The 16,323-nt window shown below is 50.8% G+C and overlaps 1 protein-coding gene across 1 annotated transcript in view; it reads left to right on the top strand.

Moving 5' to 3' along the window:
* The window catches only part of ARFGEF2 (ARF guanine nucleotide exchange factor 2), a 123,200-nt gene that overhangs the window by 61,910 nt on the left and 44,967 nt on the right, over positions 1 to 16,323 (top strand). The window contains exons 24-29 of the mRNA XM_069750827.1: positions 590 to 630; positions 729 to 898; positions 8,672 to 8,823; positions 8,901 to 9,073; positions 9,147 to 9,307; positions 9,494 to 9,624. Coding sequence (XP_069606928.1) covers positions 590 to 630; positions 729 to 898; positions 8,672 to 8,823; positions 8,901 to 9,073; positions 9,147 to 9,307; positions 9,494 to 9,624 — 828 coding nt within the window. The remainder of the gene's footprint in view (positions 1 to 589; positions 631 to 728; positions 899 to 8,671; positions 8,824 to 8,900; positions 9,074 to 9,146; positions 9,308 to 9,493; positions 9,625 to 16,323) is intronic.

Raw genomic sequence — 16,323 nt, 5'->3', positions numbered from 1 at the left:
ATAAAAAAATAAATAAAAAAGCAGAATGGAGCAAACACCAGCTCACTGGGTTGAGAGATTCCTGCAATAAGGGTGCGGTGCACGGAGACTTCAGGCTGGTTTCCTGAGTGAGTAAGCCGTGAAAAAAAACTTGGAAAATCTTGTAACCGCAAAAGTTTTAATACGTCACATTTATTGGTAGATTAAAACATGAAAAAGAAAAATGTAAAAACCATGATAGTATAATGGCCAACGCGTTTCAAGTTACACTAGCTCTTAATCATGATTATGAGCTAGTGTAGCTCGACACACGTCGGCTGTTATACTATCATGGTTCTTACATTTTCCTTTTTCTTTTTAATCTACCAATAAATGCTAAAACCTGTCTCTGAACAATACACTAAACAGTCGACCTGGAACATTCAGTCAGGGTCCTCATATATATTTTCACATTTTTTTTTATTGCTTTTCTCTTTCCATAAACCCCCATTTCCAACCATATGTTATAATATTTTCTATTAATTTCCTGTCCTGTATTTTGCTTATCTGGTTATTATACGATATGTTCTGAGTTTGCTGCAGGAATAATAAAACCTATTTGTATCTGCAGAATTTTCACTGGCTCCACGCGACTGGATGGATATGCAATAGGTAGGTGTGAGCCCCCCCCCCACAGGAATAGGAGTCTCTGGTGAGGGTAAATGTTGGCATGCATTCGCAGTATTATTGTCTTCTTTTGTGTCTTCCAGTTGACTTTGTCCGCTGGTTGTGCGCCGTGTCTATGGATGAACTGGCCTCTGTCCACCAGCCTCGCATGTTCAGCTTACAGAAGATTGTGGAGATATCCTACTACAACATGAACCGCATCCGTCTTCAGTGGTCCAGGATATGGCAAGTGATTGGCGACCATTTCAACAAGGTGATTCTTATTTGTTTCCTGAGCCACTCGGAGAAAAAAAGGGATTTTTGGTAGTTACCGTAAAATCTCTTTCTTGGAGCCTTCATTGGAGGACACAGAACAACCGGTGTATGCTGCTGCTAGGAGGCTGACACTACGCAAAAAGGAAAAAACACGTGGCTCCTCCCTGGCAGTATACACCCGCCGACAGGCACCAAGCACCTCAGTTGGTGTAAAAACCAGTAGGAGAAGTAACAGAACTCATAAAGTATAAGTACCAACTCAACTAGATCACCAAGACCCCAAAACGGTACCAGAATAAACATTAGGGAGGGTGCTGTGTCCCCCAATGAAGGCTCCAAGAAAGAGATTTTACGGTAAGTACCAAAAATCCCTCTTTCTTTATCGCTTCATTGGGGGGGACAGAACAGCCGTCGGACGTCCAAAAGCAGTCTCAGAAAAGGGTGGATAGAAAGAATATAAATAATGGTTCAGGTCGGCCGGTGCGCAACCGCCGCCTGCAGTACCTTCCCACCAAGCCCTGCATCGGACAAGGCTTGGGTATGAACCCTATAGAACCTCGTAAAAGTGTGCAAAGACGACCAGGTTGCGGCCTTGCAAACTTGCAAGGCGGAAGCCTGGTGGCGAACAGCCCAAGAAGCTCCGACAGGTCTGGTGGAGTGGGCTCGCATACCCCGACAAAACCCCCCCCCACAGGAGGAGGACGTGCCTCATTGAAAACGGTACGATTCTGATATTGCAGGACGAATCCAACGCGAGATAGTGGATTTAGACCCTTGAAGGCCCTTCCGACGACCTTCGGAAACCACAAGGAGAGAATCGGATTGACGGAAGGGAGCGGTTCTAGAAAGATAGACCCGAATGGCCCTGACCACTTCAAGCTTGTGAAGGGACTTCTCCAAAGGATGAGCCGGAGAAGGGCAAAATGATGGAAGGACTATGTCCTCATTGGTGTGGAAAGCCGAGACCACCTTGGGAAGGAATTTGAGAACCGGTCTAAGAACGGCCTTATCCTGATGAAGAATAAGGAAGGGGGAATGGCAAGAAAGAGATGCCAACTCAGAAACCCTCCTAATAGATGTGATGGTGATGAGGAAGGCCACCTTCCAAGAGAGAAAGGAAAAAGGCACGTCTTGAAGAGGTTCAAAGGGAGTAGCCTGAAGAGCACTAAGGACCAGGTTAAGGTCCCAAGGTTCCAAAGGGGACCGGAAAGGAGGGGCGATATGCCCAGAGGACAGGTCACTCTGGAAGAGAATCGACAGAGCAGAAACTTGTCCCTTGAGGGTGCTGAGAGATGAGCCCGAATCGAGACCAGACGGGAGGAAACCAAGAAAATCCGGAAGAGTAAAAGACATTGGAAAAACTTAATTTGTTTTACGCCACCGGAAAAAAGCCTTCCAGTACCTATGGTAGATACGAGAAGATGCCGGCTTTCTGGCTCTGATCATGGTCTGTATGACCTGGGGAGAGAGACCCGAGTCCTTCAAGACTGCGGCCTCAAAGGCCATGCCATTAAACTCATCGACTGAGAACTCTGGTGGTAGAGAGGTCCCTGCGAGAGGAGGTCTGGCCGATCTGGGAGTCTCCAAGGAGTATCCGCAAGCATGTTTACGAGCTCGGCATACCACGGACGCCTTGGCCAGTCCGGCGCTATCAGTGTGACCGGAATCCCTTCTAACTTGATCTTCTTTACCACCCTTGGAATCAAGGGGAGAGGAGGGAACAGGTAGGGAAACTGAAACTGGGACCATGGAATTACCAGAGCGTCGTGGCCGACGGCAAGAGGGTCCCGGGATCTGGCGACAAACTGAGGGACCTAGTAGTTGATCCGGGATGCCATAAGGTCGACGTCTGGAGTTCCTCGGCGAAGTCAAATTTGATCGAAGACCGGTGTGGAGAGACCACTCGCCCGCTGCTAGACCCTGGCGACTGAGGATGTCGGCTGCCCAGTTTTCGACCCCCGGAATATGACCGGCTGATATGGCCGGAATGTGGCGTTCCGCCCACCGAAGGATCTTTGCCGTTTCTGCCATTACTTGGCTGCTGAGAGTCCCGCCCTGGTGGTTTAAGTATGCCACGGCTGTGGCATTGTCCGACTGGATGCGGACAGGGAGACCCGTCAGAAGAGACTGCCAGTGGAGTAGTGCAAGGAAGATTGCCCTGATCTCCTGGAGGTTGATGGGAAGAAGAGCTTCCTGGGTGGTCCAACGGCCCTGAGCCGTGTGATGTCGGAAGACTGCTCCCCACCCAAGTAGGCTGGCATCGGTGGTGATGGCCTGCCACTGAAGGAGAAGAAATGATCTTCCTCTCAGGAGAGAGGAGGACAGCGTCCACCAGGTTAGGGACTGACGAAACTGGAGAGGAGGGTGAACGGGACAGTCCAGGGAATCCAAAGACCTGTTCCAGGTGGATAGGAGGAATAGCTGGAGAGGGCGGGTGTGGAACTGGGCGAAGGGTACAGCCTCCATGGAGGCCACCATCTTCCCCAGGACTCCCATGCAGAACCGAAGCAACCGGGGAGCTGGGCGTTTGAGAAGACGGACCGCCTTGAGGAGAACTGGGAACTTGTCCTTTGGGAGAAAGACCCGAGCCACGTTCATGTCGAACACCATGCCCAGGAAGGACAGTCGTTGGGACGGAATCAGGGAGGACTTGGCCCGGTTGATAATCCAGCCGAGACGGGTCAGGGTGTCCAGAGAGACCTGGAGATTCTGAGCACAGTCTGAATGAGACGACCCCTTGATCAACAGATCGTCCAGGTAGGGGATAACGAGAATCCCCCTGGAATGAAGGAGCGCCATGACCACCTCCATGATTTTGGTGAAAACCCTGGGGGCAGACGCTAACCCGAAAGGAAGGGCCGTGAATTGGTAATCAGTGATTGTCTTCGATTGCAAACCGAAGGAATCTCTAATGCCATACACAGATGGGGACATGAAAGTACGCATCTTGAATGTCGACCGAGCAGAGGAACTCCCTGGGTTCCATGGCGGCGATCACTGACCACAGGGATTCCATCCTGAACTGGCGAGGTCGGACGTGGTGGTTCAGAAGTTTTAAATCAAGGATAGGGCGGAGAGACCCGTCCTTCTTTGGGACTACAAAAAGGTTCGAGTAGAACCCGGAAAAACGCTCGTCGGAAGGAACGGGAACTACAACTCCGGCGGCAACCAGAGACGCCACGGCTTGAAGCAAACCGGGTAAATGGGACGGTTGCTTTGGCGGACGAGAGAGGAAGAAGCGATTTTACGGGAGGGTAGAAAAATCGATTTTGTACCCGGAAGTAATGATCTCTCTGACCCAGGCGTCGCTGATCACTGACAGCCAGGTGTCTTTGAAGAAAAGAAGCCTGCCTCCCACCCTGGAAAGACTCCCAGGTGGGGGCGACCCGTCACTTAGAACGGTATCTGTTGGAATGAGACCCGGAAGGCCTGGGAGGTTGAGCCCTGGACCTCCATATGGGAGCTGGCTTGTAAGAGGGTTTTCTGCGTTGACCAGTGGTAGCGGGGCACTCTTGTTGAGATGATGAGTCTGAGGCTGCAAACGGGAGAAAGGGACGAAATGTCAGAGGACCCTTTGTGTTAAAGAAATGTTTTGGCTTGGACTGGGGGAGGGACATACTCTTGCCCCCAGTCGCGTCTGAGATAATTTGATCCAGACGAGCACCAAAAAGCCGGGAACCTTGAAATACTAAGTTGGTGAGAGACTTTTTGGAAGTAGCATCTGCATTCCATGCCTTCAGCCAAAGAATGCGGCGAATATCGACAATATTGCTGCTTGCCCTGGCCGAACAGGCTGCTGCATCTAGAGAGGCAGTGAGAAGGTATTTTCCTGTGTGGTTAATCTGGTCTGCGAGGTCAGCCAGCTTGGTAGGGGAGGCAGAAGCCAAAATGCCCCGACGAAGGATCTTGGCCCAGGCAGATATGGCCTTGGCCACCCAGGTGGAAGCGAAGCTGGGGCAGAGGGAAGCACCCGTTGCCTCAAAGGCTGACTTGGCCAGCGCCTCAATTTGTCTGTCCGATGCGTCCTTAAGCGACGCATCATCCGGTAAGGAAAGAACAGTCTTAGAAGAAAGATGGGAGATCGGCGGATCCACCTTTGGAGACTCAGCCCACTTAGAAATAAGATCGGTGCTAAAGGGATAGAGCTCGTCCAGCTGTTTTCTACCCGAAAAACGCTTTTCAGGATGTTCCCAGTGTTTAGACAGGGTAGACTCAAACTCATCATGGGTAGGAAAAGAGCGAGAGGGACGCTTCACCCGCTTAAGAGACTGAGGAATCCTGGGGGGAAGCCTCATCTTGTTTTAGTTTGAGGGTTTGCGAGATAGCCGAAATGAGACTATCCACGATAGCCTGCATGCTACAAGCCTGGTCTGAATCGGAGTCAGAACCGGACTGGGAATCCACATCAGACCCAATGTCCTCCTGTAAAGAGGGGAATTGGGAGGAGGAGAGCAGCTTGAGCGTTGCGGAGGGACCCGGAGAACCAGACGAGGAGCCAGACAGAGTCCTCTTTCTATAATATAAATAAAGATTATTTTATATAATGGCTGGCTGGTTTGTCTCCCTGTGGTTCAGGATCAGATGCGGCCGACTCGCCATGGGAGACGGTCGGAGCACTGGTGACTGTAGGTAGCTGTGGAAGACGTTAAAGCGCCTGGACCAGGACCAGAGACTGAGACACCTTAGTCAAATCAGAGACCGACTGCGAGATAGCAATGTCCCACTCAGGGGGAGGGGGAGCGCCCCCATCCCGAGAGTCAGAAGGTTCCTGTGGGGCAGACATGGCAGGAGGACTGCAGGACTGGCAGAAAGGCGACGATTGGCCTACTGACCACTTTCTCTTGCAACGAGCGCAGGCGTAATGAGTTATGGTAGGTTTGGTAGGGAAGGCTCCAGAAGAGTTGGACATAAGGAGAATCTGCAGCGCTATCCTACAGAATAGACTAAGTGAACCTACAGTGGTATGGATAATACCGAGAGAGGGGCCGATATAGCGTCGCAAGCCTACCGCAGAGCAGAGTTATCTGTGTCTCCCAACGCACGATGCCTCCTGTGCACAGAGCTGCAAAGGCAGGAAGTCCCAGCGGTGAAGAAGGGGCGGAGCTGTGCTGAAAGAATGAACCAAGGCTCCTGATAGGGCCGCACAGAAAAAGGAAGGGCGTGCCCAGTTGTAAGTGTTCCTCCTGAGTGGAGGAAAAAAAGGGCGCCAAAAAAGCGCGCCTGAGAATGGGGCGTGGCCTACTGGGAGGGGACGTGGCCATCTACAGCGGTAAAAACGAAAGTAAAATGTCGGTAAGGGCGCTGCCAGTCTGAGAAATACTGCTGCGGATAAAGCGGCCGCTGTGGAAGTTACCTGCATGTCCGGTTCCACAGGCAAAGAGAGGATCGTCCAAGGGCCCGTTGAGGGAAGGGTTGCTGGATACGAAATCCTTCATCCAGAAGACGGCCTCAACCCCTAAGACAAGGGGGAGGGTCACCACTGGTGACCATCGCCTTCCTCTCAGCCCTCTCCGAGGAGAGGGGTGAGGGGGACTGTTTTGGCTAGGACTGCCACCGTATAGACCCTGGAGCACCTGGGAGGGTGACAGGGGATAATGTCCTGCCGGCGGTCTGAGAGTAGCGATGTGGGTGACACCACACTGCTCGCTCAGCCGCCCTCCTGGGGAGGCAGGGTGAGAGATTACACCCTGATTCCCTGAATGCTATATCTGAAAGAGAAAACAAAATCGTTAATAAAAACAATGAAAACCTGTAAAGGAAAGCAGGGTTAGCAGCGGATCGGAAGATCCAGGTCCGCCTCCTACAGACACTAAGCACAAACTGAGGTGCTTGGTGCCTGTCGGTGGGTGTATACTGCCAGGGAGGAGCCACGTGTTTTTTCCTTTTTGCATAGTGTCAGCCTCCTAGCAGCAGCAGCATACACCCACGGTTGTTCTGTGTCCCCCAATGAATCGATAAAGAAACATGTTTTTTTTTTCTTTTTCATACTGAAATGTAGTAAGGTAGACTTAAGGCCCCTTCACATTAAGCGACGCTGCAGCGATACCGACAACGATCCGGATCGCTGCAGCGTCGCTGTTTGGTCGCTGGAGAGCTGTCACACAGACCGCTCTCCAGCGACCAACGATGCCGGTAACCAGGGTAAACATCGGGTAACTAAGCGCAGGGCCGCGCTTAGTAACCCGATGTTTACCCTGGTTACCATGCTAAAAGTAAAAAAAAAACAAACACTACATACTTACCTACCGCTGTCTGTCCTCCAGCGCTGCGCTCTGCTTCTCTGCTCTCCTCCTGTACTGTCTGGGAGCCGGAAAGCAGAGCGGTGACGTCACCGCTCTGCTTTCCGGCTCACAGCCAGTACAGGAGGAGTGCAGAGCACAGCGCTGGAGGACAGACAGCGGTAGGTAAGTATCTAGTGTTTGTTTTTTTTTTTACTTTTAGCATGGTAACCAGGGTAAACATCGGGTTACTAAGCGCGGCCCTGCGCTTAGTTACCCGATGTTTACCCTGGTTACCAGTGAAGACATCGCTGGATCGGTGTCACACACGCCGATCCAGCGATGTCAGCAGGGAGTCCAGCGACCAAATAAAGTTCTGGACTTTATTCAGCGACCAACGATCTCCCAGCAGGGGCCTGATCGTTGGTCGCTGTCACACATAACGATTTCATTAACGATATCGTTGCTACGTCACAAATAGCAACGATATCGTTAACGATATCGTTATGTGTGAAGGTACCTTTATGGTTTGTGTCTATCTCCTAGAGGCGTCTTATAACCAAAGAGACTGAGCACTCCATTCCCCTCCATTCCTACAGGACATATGCTCTTTATCCCTCATAGCTGAAATTGATGATAAATGTGTGTCGATTCCTCTATTATTGGGAGTTACGAACATTAGGCTTTAAATTACAAGTCTATTGGTACAGAAAAGAGTGTATATATATATATCTCTATCTTGATACCGTGTTAAGGTACCTTCACACATAACGATATTGTTAACGATATCGTTGCTATTTGTGACGTAGCAACGATATCGTTAATGAAATTGTTCTGTGTGACAGCGACCAACGATCAGGCCCCTGCTGGGAGATCGTTGGTCGCGGAATAAAGTCCAGAACTTTATTTCGTCGCTGGACTCCCTGGAGACATCGCTGGATCGGCGTGTGTGACACCGATCCAGCGATGTCTTCACTGGTAACCAGGGTAAACATCGGGTAACTAAGCGCAGGGCCGCGCTTAGTAACCCGATGTTTACCCTGGATACCATGCTAAAAGTTAAAAAAAACAAACAGTACATACTTACCTACCGCTGTCTGTCCTCCAGCGCTGTGCTCTGCACTCCTCCTGTACTGTCTGTGAGCCGGAAAGCAGAGCGGTGACGTCACCGCTCTGCTTTCCGGCTCACAGCCAGTACAGGAGGAGAGCAGAGAAGCAGAGCGCAGCGCTGGAGGACAGCCAGTAAATAGAAAAGCCTATTGGTAGTGATTTGGTCTTTCTCCAGTGTCAGTCATTTGTGTGATGCCATGAAAACCACACACTCATGTGACCTGACCAGATATTATGTGATCGATGCTCCCAAGGCTTTGTGTGCATTTGCTTGTGGCCTGCTATAGTAATGTAGGCTTGGAAACCTACAGCCTTTGGTGATGCGGTCCCGTGACGGTGACACGTGTCCATATTTTGTCAGTGACATTAATTTGTAAGGCACTGCGTGTTCCCAGTGAATGGATTCGTTAATGTATTAGATGATCATTGTGTCCTTCTGACAGGTTGGCTGCAACCCTAATGAAGATGTTGCCATATTTGCCGTGGATTCCCTCAGACAGTTATCTATGAAGTTTCTGGAAAAAGACGAGTTGGCCAATTTCCGATTCCAGAAGGATTTCTTGCGTCCTTTTGAGCACATAATGAAAAAGAACAGGTAATGTCTCCAGATGTCCTTGAGTCTGGCACCTGTACTCTGTGTTGTAAGCCTAATGTTTATGCCATTTGTTTTAGGTCTCCCACTATTCGGGACATGGTAATCCGCTGCCTGGCACAGATGGTGAACATGCAAGCTGGGAACATACGTTCAGGGTGGAAAAACATATTTGCAGTATTTTATCAGGCAGCGTCTGAAACAAATGGAAATCTAGTGGAGCTGACATTCCAAACTGTGAACCACATTGTCAGTAAGTGTAGCGCTGGTCTGGTATCTGCACAGCTATTCAGGACATTTTCTAACATGCCTATCTGTCTCCCCAGCCAAAGTTTTCCAGCACCATTTTCCGTCAGCCATTGACTCTTTTCAGGATGCTGTGAAGTGTTTGTCAGAGTTTGCTTGCAATGCTGCTTTCCCAGACACCAGCATGGAAGCTATTAGACTCATCCGTTTCTGTGCGAAGTACGTCTCGGAGAAGCCTCAGGTGTGTCATGGTTGGTTAGTTCTTTCCAAAGCACAGTGTAGATCTCGCCTCTAGTTTCACCTTGAACTTTTTGCATGGTCCAAAGTTTCGAACAATAGCCTCCATCTTCACCTTCTGCCCCAGTCATTAACTATCTGACCCATGATCTGGTTCAGTTAATGATGATTGAGAGTTAATCTGTTGCAGGCACTTAGAGAGTACACCAGCGATGACATGAATGTGGCCCCCGGGGACAGAGTCTGGGTTCGTGGCTGGTTTCCCATCCTTTTTGAGCTTTCCTGCATCATCAACAGATGTAAACTGGATGTGCGGACAAGGTAATGTTTGACAGCTTTTCCCTTAAGCAGAAGCTGTCTAATTAATGTTTTTAGTCTTCCGATCTCTTTTTGACTTTTCTATGTTCTATTAAAATAGGGATTTTTGTGTACTCACCGTAAAATCCTTTTCTCCGAGCCATTCATTGGGGAACACAAACCGTGGGTGTATGCTGCAGCCACTAGGAGGCTGACACTAAGTGATACAAAGAAAGTTAGCTCCTCCCCTACAGTATACACCTTCCTGCTGGCTCTCAGCTAACCAGTTCGGTGCAAAAGCAGTAGGATATCAATAACAACATATGAGCGTATAGCATGTCATATTATATATGAGAGTATAGCATATCCGATCGAGCTTACGGAATGTCATATTATATATGAGAGTATAGCATATCAGATTATAAAAACAAGCATAAGCTAATATCTGGGTGGGAGCTGTGTCCCCCAATGAAAGGCTCGGAGAAAAGGATTTTACGGTGAGTGCACAAAAATCCCTATTTCTCCTTCGCCTCATTGGGGGACACAGGACTGTGGGTGTATGCTTCTGCCGCCAGGAGGCTGACACTAAGTAAACTTAAAAAAAAAAAGTTAGCTCCTCCTCCAACGTATACACCCTGACACTGGCTACCAGAGACTCCAGTTTATGCTTAGTGTCTCAAGGAGGCACATCTCTGGGTCCGGGATTTTTTGGACCCGACTTTCAACTTTTGGATTGAGGGGGCGACGGACCTTTTTGAGGGTCCGATCTCCCCAAATCATCAACGGGCAAGCACGTGTGATACTGCTCCACGTTTCCTTTCCCGCTACGTGGGATTTTTCACTGGACTTGGCCCTGACCACCCTGAGGTATCTAGACCCCAGGCTGTACAGGTGCTCCTAGACGTCCGTGTGTTCCCCCCTGTTTTCTACACCCCTGCCGGGGGTGTTAGCTGGGGTGGAGGACGGTCCCTCTCCTTATCTTGGGATAATGGAGTTTGGGTGCCTGCACCGTCATTCTTTCCACCCCTCGCTGAGTGTGGTGTGTCAGTACCTCGCTGAGTACCTGTTGCGCTGGCCCTGGGTAGTGCGGTGGTCCGGCTCCGGGTGAGGCTGGCGTCCTTTTTTTTTTGTGGATCGGCGGTGGTCCAGCGCTGAGGCGCCTGCGGCTCTCTGTAGCGGCGCCGCGGCATTCGGTCGGCGGCGCCGCAGCGCTCCGGAGCGGCGCCGCGGTGTAGAGAAGATCGGCGCCGCTGTTCCTCCGGAGGCTGCGGCTTTGCCTGGCTCACGGCAGGCGTGGGGCTGTTCCTGGAGCCCGGGACTTCCGGGCAGCAGACCGCGCTGCGGGGCTCCGCCCCTTCCGGCGCGTCACGTCCGGTTCCGGTTTCTCCGGCCTCTGAGGGGGAAATTTAGGCCGCGGCTTCGGGCCTGCTCTAGGCTGCGGCTTAGTTTGGCGCAGGACTGGGGTAAGTGCTTCTCTCTCCAGCTGGACTGAAGCATTCCTTTTTTTCCCAGTCTCTGGCCCTGGGTATAGCATTACGGATTATTATGTCTAGAAAGGTTAAGACTCACACGGTTCTTTTTACCGGTTGTGTATCTTGTAGTGCCCTTTTTCCGCACGCCCAAAGTAATCGCCCCTGTGAGGCCTGTGACCCTGAACATGTCCAGGAGCCCCCCCCCCCTGCCAGTCCTCCAGTAGTCTCTCCAGCCCCGGTCCCTCAGCCAGATGCTGTGGTAGCTCCACCGGAATGGGTCACGTCCTTGTCACAATCCATGGCGTCCCTTACTGAAGCGATCAAATCACTGCAGACCCCGGCGGTCGGGACCGGTAATCCGCCTGTCTCAGAGAGGGCCTCGGGGTCTCAGGAATCTGCGGCCTGCAGGGGGCGCGCTCTCACTCGACAGACGCATGGAAAGCGGATTCGCAAAGCGTCTCCCAGGCACTCAGGTGCTTCCGCATCCTGGAGTTCCGTATCTCGCTCTCCTTCCCCTGCAGAAAGCGGTGAAGTTGAGACTGACTACGAGTCAGAAGGGTCTCTTAATTTTGATAAACCTGGGTTTCAGGAGTCAGTAGACAGCCTAATTGAAGCTGTCAATCAGTCTTTGGGGATAGAAGACGAGCTCGTCTCTTCTTCTGTTCATAAGGTCTCATTTAAGCGGTCTAAACGGGCCCATAGGGTTTTTTCCTCTCATCCTGAGTTCGAGGACCTGATTCGACGCAATAGGGAGCACCCGGACAAACGCTTTTCAGGGCAAAGAGCTCTGAAGGCTAGGTATCCTTTTGCTTCGGAACTTTGTGGTGATTGGGCCGAAAATCCTTCTGTAGATCCTCCAGTGTCCCGTTTAGCCTCTAACACGTTACTATCTCTCCCTAATGGCTCATCGATTAAGGATCCTACGGATCGTCTTATAGAGAGCTTGGCTCGTTCCGTCTTTGAGGCCTCAAGCTCAGCACTTTTTCCTTCTTTTGCGGCAACCTGGGTTGCCAGGGCTATGATATCTTGGTCTGACTCATTATCTAAGGCTCTCCAGGAAGGTAATGTGTCAGCAGAATTGGCTGAAATGTCTTCTCAGGTAGCTATGGCCGGTAGCTATCTGATTAACGCATCTCTGGATGCGGCAGATTGTGCTTCCTCGGCTGCATCTAATGCTATTGCCATCAGAAGGGCCCTTTGGTTAAGGTCCTGGCGGGCTGATTCTACCTCTAAGAAATCCCTTACATCCCTGCCGTATCAGAGTGGTCGTTTGTTCGGAGAAAAGCTGGATCAGCTCATTTCTGACTCCACAGGAGGGAAAAGTAAGTTCCTTCCTCAGCAGAGGGCCAGACAGCCTTTTCGGCGCCATTTTCAGGCTCGCTTTAGAACCTTTCGCTATGTCAGATGGGCCCCAGCATCAAGTTCTCCTGCGCAGGGTCGGCCCAATCAGGACCGAGACGGTCGGACCCCTTATACGGCCAGCCAGGGGGGAAGAATGCGTCCCCAGTCTTCTAGATCTAGAGGATCTAGGACGCAAAGATTTTCGGCCAAGTGACTGGAGGCCTCTTCCGGGCATCTCCAAAAGGGTAGGCGGACGTCTACTTTTATTTCGCCAGGTCTGGCTTCAGGTAATCCACGACCAGTGGGTGGCAGAGCTCATATCTTCAGGTTACAAAATAGAGCTGGTCGGTCTTCCTCCTCCCCGGTTCTTCCCATCCCGTCTTCCCAAGTGCAAATCTCTTCGTCAAAGCTTGTTCAATTCCATAGAGTCTCTCCGTATCAGCGGTGTCATTTCTCCTGTTCCAAAGGAACAAACATTCCAGGGCTTTTATTCCAATCTTTTTGTAGTGCCCAAAAAGGATGGAGCAGTGAGGCCTATCCTAGATCTCAAACTCTTAAACAAGTTTGTCCGCGTTCGACACTTTCGGATGGAGTCTCTGCGGTCGGTCATCGCCTCTCTGGAAAAGGGAGAATTTTTGGCCTCAGTAGACATTCAGGATGCTTATCTTCATATTCCCATCTTTCCGCTCCATCAAAGATTTCTCCGGTTTGCCGTAAACAATCTACACTTCCAGTTCACGGCATTGCCTTTCGGTCTAGCTTCCGCTCCCAGGGTGTTCACAAAAGTCATGTCGACTGTGGTGTCCATTCTGCACTCCCGAGGTATTGTCGTCTTGCCATACCTAGACGATCTGCTGATCAAGGGAACAACATTTCAGTCTTGCAAGGAAAATGTCGACATCACTCTGGACACTCTTTCCCGTCTAGGTTGGTTGGTAAATTTAAGGAAGTCATCTCTACGGCCGTCTCGAAAAATCTCTTTTTTAGGCATGATTTTCGACACCTCTCAAGCCTTAACTATCCTTCCCCAGGACAAGGTCCTAGCCCTTCGGCGGGAAGTGAGGAACCTTCTACAACCATACCCTCATACGATTCGGTCCGGGATGAGGGTGTTAGGAAAGATGGTTGCAACCATAGAGGCGGTTCCGTTTGCACAGTTTCATCTTCGACCCCTCCAACGTGCAATCCTATCAGCATGGAACAAAAATCCTCTCTCTCTTAACCGCAAATTTCGGTTGTCTTTCCAGACCAAACAGGCTCTCGCTTGGTGGCTAAACAGCTCATCTCTACTCAGGGGGAAGCCCTTTCCCCCAACCAATTGGCTAGTGGTCATAACAGATGCCAGTCTCCTGGGTTGGGGAGCAGTGTTCTTCCATCACTCAGCTCAGGGACGCTGGTCTCCTCGGGAATCAGAACTCACCATCAATATCTTAGAGATTCGAGCGGTCCGGCTAGCCTTGTTACGTTTTCACCATCTTCTGGCGGGTCGCCCTGTCCGGATTCAGTCGGACAACGCCACAGCGGTAGCTTATATAAATCACCAGGGGGGCACCCGCAGCAAGGCAGCCATGCAGGAGGTAAAACAGATCCTACTCTGGGCGGAGAGAAATCACTCTGTGATCTCAGCGGTCCACATTCCGGGCGAAGAAAACTGGGCGGCAGATTTCCTAAGCCGTCAGGGTCTAGCCTCCGGGGAATGGTCTCTCCACCCCGAGGTATTTTTGCAGATTTGCCATCTTTGGGGAACTCCAGACGTGGATCTAATGGCGTCCAAGGTGAATGCCAAGGTGCCCAGTTTTGTCTCTCGGTACCGAGATCCCCAGGCTATCGCCGTGGATGCGCTGGTACTGTCTTGGAACCAATTTCATCTCTCCTATCTGTTCCCTCCTCTGGCACTGCTCCTGAGAGTAATCAAGAAGATCAAATCAGAGAGAGTGCCGGCCATCCTGATCGCTGCGGATTGGCCACGACGGACCTGGTATGCAGACCTGGTACAACTTCTAGCCGGGGTTCCTTGGCGGCTCCCCGATCGGCCAGATCTTCTATCTCAAGGGCCGATCTACCACCAGAACTCAGAGGTCCTACGTTTGACGGCCTGGCCGTTGAATCTTGGGTTTTAACTCAGGCTGGTTTTTCTCAAGAAGTAGCTGATACCATGATCAGTGCTCGTAAGTCCGTTTCGGCCAGGATTTATTATCACACTTGGAAGGTGTTTCTTTCCTGGTGTAGAGAACGCGGGCTGCCCCCTCTGCGTTTCTCCGTTCCAAACTTTCTAGCCTTCCTTCAAGCAGGCCTGGATTCTGGGCTTGCTCCGAGTACCCTTAAAAGGCAGGTTTCGGCTTTATCAGTACTTTTTCAACGCAGGATTGCTCCTAGTCGTCAAGTCAGGACTTTTTTCCAGGGAGTCGCTCATAAGGTTCCTCCTTATAAGACTCCTTTGGAAGCTTGGGACCTTAATCTGGTCTTAAGGGCTTTACAGGACGCTCCTTTTGAGCCTCTTCAAGAGGTTTCTTTGATGTTTCTCTCTTGGAAAGTTGTATTTTTAGTGGCCATAACGTCCATAAGACGGGTATCGGAGCTGGCAGCTCTTTCTTGTCGTCCTCCTTTTTTGCGATTTCATCAGGACAAGGTGGTGCTCAGACCAGCACCGTCCTTTTTGCCGAAGGTTGTTTCATCATTTCACATTAATGAAGATATTGTTCTGCCCTCTTTTTGTCCGGCACCTACGCACCGTGTAGAAAAAGCTCTCCATACGTTGGATCTGGTGAGGGCTCTGAGGAGGTACGTTTCCCGTACGGCCCCCTTTCGCCAGACAGATGCTCTGTTTGTCCTTCCGCAGGGTCGCAGGAAGGGATGCGCGGCTTCAAAATCTACCCTGGCCAGATGGATAAGGGCGACCATTCAGGAGGCTTATCGCTCCATGGGCATGACGGTTCCGGCTGGAATCAAGGCTCATTCGACTAGAGCAGTGGGGGCTTCCTGGGCCGTTCGGCACCAGGCCTCAGCAGAACAGGTTTGCAAGGCTGCGACCTGGTCTAGTCTGCATACATTTGTCAAACATTATAATGTCCATTCCCAGACCTCTGCAGATGCAAGTCTGGGTAGAAGAATTCTTCAAGCGGCAGTGGCGCATTTATAGACAAACATTATCTGGATGTCTTTTTCTGGTGAGTGATTTTTCCCACCCAGGGACTGCTTTAGGACATCCCACAGTCCTGTGTCCCCCAATGAGGCGAAGGAGAAATAGGGATTTTCGGTTACTCACCGTAAAATCCTTTTCTCCAAGACGCTCATTGGGGGACACAGCTCCTTCCCTGGTAGCCTTATGGCTGCTTTGGTTATATCTGATTACATTAGTCAGTAGGATCTTTTCTAGACATAAGGTTTCTGTATTTATGCTGTTATATTATTTTTTTGTGTTTTTTTTGTTCTCCTACTGCTTTCTGCACCAAACTGGAGTCTCTGGTAGCCAGTGTCAGGGTGTATACGTTGGAGGAGGAGCTAACTGTTTTTTTTTAAGTTTACTTAGTGTCAGCCTCCTGGCGGCAGAAGCATACACCCACAGTCCTGTGTCCCCCAATGAGCGTCTTGGAGAAAAGGATTTTACGGTGAGTAACCAAAAATCCCTATTTCTCCTTCGCCTCATTGGGGGGCACAGACCGTGGGACGTCCCAAAGCAGTCCCTGGGTGGGGACAACATCAGATCAGGCCCGGTGTAACTGCTACTTACAAGTGCGCCACCGCAGCCTGCAGAGTCCACCTGCCCAGACTCACATCTGTGGAAGTGTGGGAATTATAGTGCTTCAAGAATGCATGCGGACTGGACAAATCCGCAAGCTTGCAGGCGTGCCTTGCCGACACCTGGTGCCTAGAACCCTTGGAGATAGGCTGACATCTTGCACGGAAGGAC

Source organism: Ranitomeya imitator, chromosome 2, assembly GCF_032444005.1.
Source record: "Ranitomeya imitator isolate aRanImi1 chromosome 2, aRanImi1.pri, whole genome shotgun sequence".
In the NCBI taxonomy this organism is placed as follows: domain Eukaryota; kingdom Metazoa; phylum Chordata; class Amphibia; order Anura; family Dendrobatidae; genus Ranitomeya; species Ranitomeya imitator.
This window is presented reverse-complemented; position numbering and strand designations above follow the sequence as displayed.